The sequence below is a fragment of the Scomber scombrus genome, unplaced genomic scaffold, assembly GCF_963691925.1.
Source record: "Scomber scombrus unplaced genomic scaffold, fScoSco1.1 SCAFFOLD_107, whole genome shotgun sequence".
NCBI lineage: Eukaryota > Metazoa > Chordata > Actinopteri > Scombriformes > Scombridae > Scomber > Scomber scombrus.
Genome location: NW_026910253.1, coordinates 43,046 through 47,500, shown reverse-complemented (window position 1 = coordinate 47,500; position 4,455 = coordinate 43,046). Strand labels below are relative to the sequence as shown.

The 4,455-nt window shown below is 39.3% G+C and overlaps 1 protein-coding gene across 1 annotated transcript in view; it reads right to left on the bottom strand.

Annotated features, from left to right (window-relative positions):
- Positions 1-4,055, bottom strand: part of tmem178a (transmembrane protein 178a) — a 9,338-nt gene extending 5,283 nt beyond the window's left edge. Inside the window, exons 1-2 of the mRNA XM_062415023.1 lie at positions 2,951-4,055; positions 749-862 (exon numbers count right to left, since the gene is read on the bottom strand). Coding sequence (XP_062271007.1) covers positions 749-862; positions 2,951-3,479 — 643 coding nt within the window. The 5' untranslated portion in view covers positions 3,480-4,055. The remainder of the gene's footprint in view (positions 1-748; positions 863-2,950) is intronic.
- Positions 4,056-4,455: the final 400 nt, after the last annotated feature.

Sequence of the window (4,455 nt, the reverse complement as noted above, 5' to 3'; positions counted from 1 at the left end):
CTCATAGAACCTTATGAACCTAGAACACTGCGCTCCCAGCTCATAGAACCTTATGAACCTACTAGAACACTGCGCTCCCAGCTCATAGAACCTTATGAACCTACTAGAACACTGCGCTCCCAGCTCATAGAACCTTATGAACCTAGAACACTGCGCTCCCAGCTCATAGAACCTTATGAACCTACTAGAACACTGCGCTCCCAGCTCATAGAACCTCATGAACCTACTAGAACGCTGCGCTCCCAGCTCATAGAACCTTATGAACCTACTAGAACACTGCGCTCCCAGCTCATAGAACCTCATGAACCTACTAGAACACTGCGCTCCCAGCTCATACTAGAACCTCATTACAAAAAAATGTGTGTGTGTGAGTGCGTGTGTGAGTGTGTGTGTTAGTGTGTGTGTGTGTGTGTGTGAGTGTGTGTGTGTTAGTGTGTGTGTGTGAGTGTGTGTAAGTGTGTGAGTGTGTGTATATGTATATGTGTATATGTGTGTGTGTGAGAGTGTGTGTGTGTGTTACATTGTGTGTGTGTGTGTGTGTGTTAGTGTGTGTTAGTGTGTGTGTGTGTGAGTGTGTGTGTGTGTGTGTTACATTGTGTGTTGTTGTGTGTTACATTGTGTGTGTGTGTTAGTGTGTGAGTGTGTGTTAGTGTGTGTGTGTGTGTGTGTATATGTATATGTGTGTGCGTGTGTGTGTGTGTGTGTGTGTGTGTGTGTGTGTGTGTGTGTGTGTGTGTGTGTTACTCACGCAGCAGATGCCACTCATCCTGTTGGATGGTTCTGGTCAGATTCAGAGGAATGTTCCTCAGTCTGATTGGCTGAGAGAAGTGATACTTCACAGGAGTGCAGCGGTCTGCGATACCTGCAGGAGAGAACAGGTGAGAACAGGAGAGAACACAGGAGAGAACACAGGTGAGAACACAGGTGAGAACAGGTGAGAACACAGGTGAGAACAGGAGAGAACAGGTGAGAACAGGAGAGAACAGGTGAGAACAGGAGAGAACAGGAGAGAACAGGTGAGAACAGGTGAGAACAGGAGAGAACAGGAGAGAACACAGGTGAGAACAGGGGAGAACACAGGTGAGAACAGGTGAGAACAGGAGAGAACACAGGTGAGAACACAGGTGAGAACACAGGTGAGAACAGGTGAGAAAACAGGTGAGAACAGGAGAGAACAGGTGAGAACAGGAGAGAACAGGAGAGAACACAGGTGAGAACAGGAGAGAACAGGTGAGAACAGGAGAGAACACAGGTGAGAACAGGTGAGAACAGGTGAGAACACAGGTGAGAACAGGAGAGAACAGGTGAGAACAGGAGAGAACAGGAGAGAACAGGAGAGAACAGGTGAGAACCCAGGAGAGAACAGGAGAGAACCCAGGAGAGAACAGGAGAGAACAGGTGAGAACAGGAGAGAACAGGAGAGAACAGGTGAGAACAGGTGAGAACACAGGTGAGAACACAGGTGAGAACAGGTGAGAACAGGAGAGAACAGGAGAGAACAGGAGAGAACACAGGTGAGAACAGGTGAGAACAGGAGAGAACAGGAGAGAACAGGTGAGAACAGGAGAGAACAGGTGAGAACACAGGTGAGAACAGGAGAGAACAGGAGAGAACAGGTGAGAACAGGAGAGAACAGGAGAGAACAGGTGAGAACAGGTGAGAACACAGGTGAGAACAGGAGAGAACAGGAGAGAACAGGTGAGAACAGGAGAGAACAGGTGAGAACACAGGTGAGAACACAGGTGAGAACAGGAGAGAACAGGTGAGAACAGGAGAGAACAGGAGAGAACAGGTGAGAACAGGAGAGAACCCAGGTGAGAACACAGGTGAGAACAGGTGAGAACAGGAGAGAACAGGTGAGAACAGGAGAGAACACAGGTGAGAACAGGAGAGAACAGGTGAGAACAGGAGAGAACAGGAGAGAACCCAGGTGAGAACAGGAGAGAACAGGAGAGAACCCAGGTGAGAACAGGAGAGAACAGGTGATGAACATCAGGAAGCTTTTAATCCTGTTTCTATATTTTATATGAAAGCAGAAAATATATAGATGATGTAAAGCAGGATATACATACATACGTATATATATATATACATATAATAATATAATATATAATATATATATAATATATATTAAATATTATAATATAATATATAATATAATATATAATATAATATAATGTAATATAATATATATATATAATATATTATAATATAATATAATAATATAATATAATATATAATAATATAATAATATAATAATATAATATATCATAATATAATATAATAATATAATATAATATTTAATATAATATTTAATATAATATTTAATATAATATTTAATATAATATAATATAATATAATATAAAATAATATAATATAATATAATATAAAATATAATATAATATTTAATATAATATAATATAATATAATATAATATAATATAATATATAATATAATATATAATATAATATATAATAATATAATATAATATAATATAATAATATAATATAATATAAAATAATATATAATAATATAATATAATATATAATATAATATAATATAATATAATATAATATAAAATAATATAATATATAATATAATATAATATAATATAATATAATATATAATATAATATAATGTTTAATATAATATAATATAATATTTAATATAATATAATATAATATAATAATATAATATAATATAATATAATAATATAATATAATATAATATAATATAATAATATAATATAATATAATATAATATAATATAATATTTAATATAATATAATATAATATAATATAATATATAATATAATATAATATATAATATAATATAATATAATATAATATAATATATAATATAATATAATATAATATAATATAATATAATATAATATAATATAATAATATAATATAATATATAATATAATATATCATAATATATATAGTACCGCGGTCTATGAGCTTGTCGATGTCCGGGTCCAGGTTCTGGAAGTAGCACTTCCTCCAGAGTCCGTAGTGAGTGGAGAACAGCGGCCTGCCGCAGTCCGTCTCCAGGATGCCCATCCCCAGAATGGCTCTCCAGTTCTCCAGCAGCTCCTCCTCTCTGCTACCGACATGTACCGGTTTCATCAGAGCCACGTCCCGCTGCCGGGCCCCGGTGTCCACCAGCGGCAGGTGGTAGATGGGCATCTCCCGGTTCTTCTGGTCGTTGGAGTCGGAACCGTCGCAGTTGAGTTTGTGTCTGCGGGTGTCGGTCTCGTACCAGTGATCGGTGGAGATGGCGGAGACCAGCAGCAGCAGGGACAGCAGGCTGAGAGCCAGGCTCACCCCGGTTACCGTCACCGTTACCGGCCTGGCTCTCTGCATGGTCGGGACATGGACCGAGCCGCCCGCGGCTCCGGGCCCGGTGCACGTCCCGGTGCTGCTCCCGGTGCTGCTCTTCTGTCGCTTCCCGCCGCTGTTTCCGTTACTGGGCATCTTCTGCGGCCATCCTCGCGCCCGTCAGCCGTTCTCCGTTTGTCCTCGAGAGCGCGTTGTCATGCCGACTGAGCAGCAAGTGCGTCAAGGTGACGGCAGCAAGCACGAGCAGCCCGGAAGCTGCCTTCAGAATAAAGTTGTTCAAGTTATTTTAATGTAATGTAAACTCTGCTGTTCAGGCTCTGATCTGACAGACTCTTCCTAATATGACCATCAGTTATTTTAATATAGTCAACAGTACAAGTTTGACCTGAGTTTATTAATAAAAACATTAAATCAAGTTCAAGAAATCTTTATTGTCCCCGAGGGGCCAATGTGTGGTATTAATACAATTAAAAATAAACAATCCACAGAAGTACAATAAAGAAAAACAATAAATACTAATAAAGGTAAAGTGACCACAGTGCAGTCCACCTTAAAAAGACTTAAAGACTAAGAATCCTCCTTTATCTAAAAGGCTGCTGGAACCATAGACTGTTTATATAAAGGACGTAACGTGACGTCACCCATTGGTTTGTGGACTGCTGCTCGGAGGCCAATAGTATCGGATCTGAGCAGCGCCATCATGAAAATGTCAGGTGCATGCTGGGAAAAATAAAAACATGGATTCTACTTATATGGGCATCAGGAGGAGCATGAGGCGCCCTCCTGAACCTGTGAACCAATCAACCTGTCAATCACCACGTAGCCACGCCCTAATGCATACCCTGCTTTATCGTCACATATAAAATCAGGGAGGCCAAAATGTCCCAAATGAACATCATACTGCATTGAAGAAGGCTTTAAACTAGCGATTGAGACCATAAACACATTTTGAAAACGTTTACTGAGGTTAGAAATCAAGTGAGAAGTTGGTGAATTCTCCATTGACTTGTATAGAGACGGAAGTCCTTTTGACACCAAAACGGTCGCCCCCTGGTGGCCTTTTGATAGAATGCAGTTTAAGTTACTTCCTGGTTGGCATCACTGCTGGAAT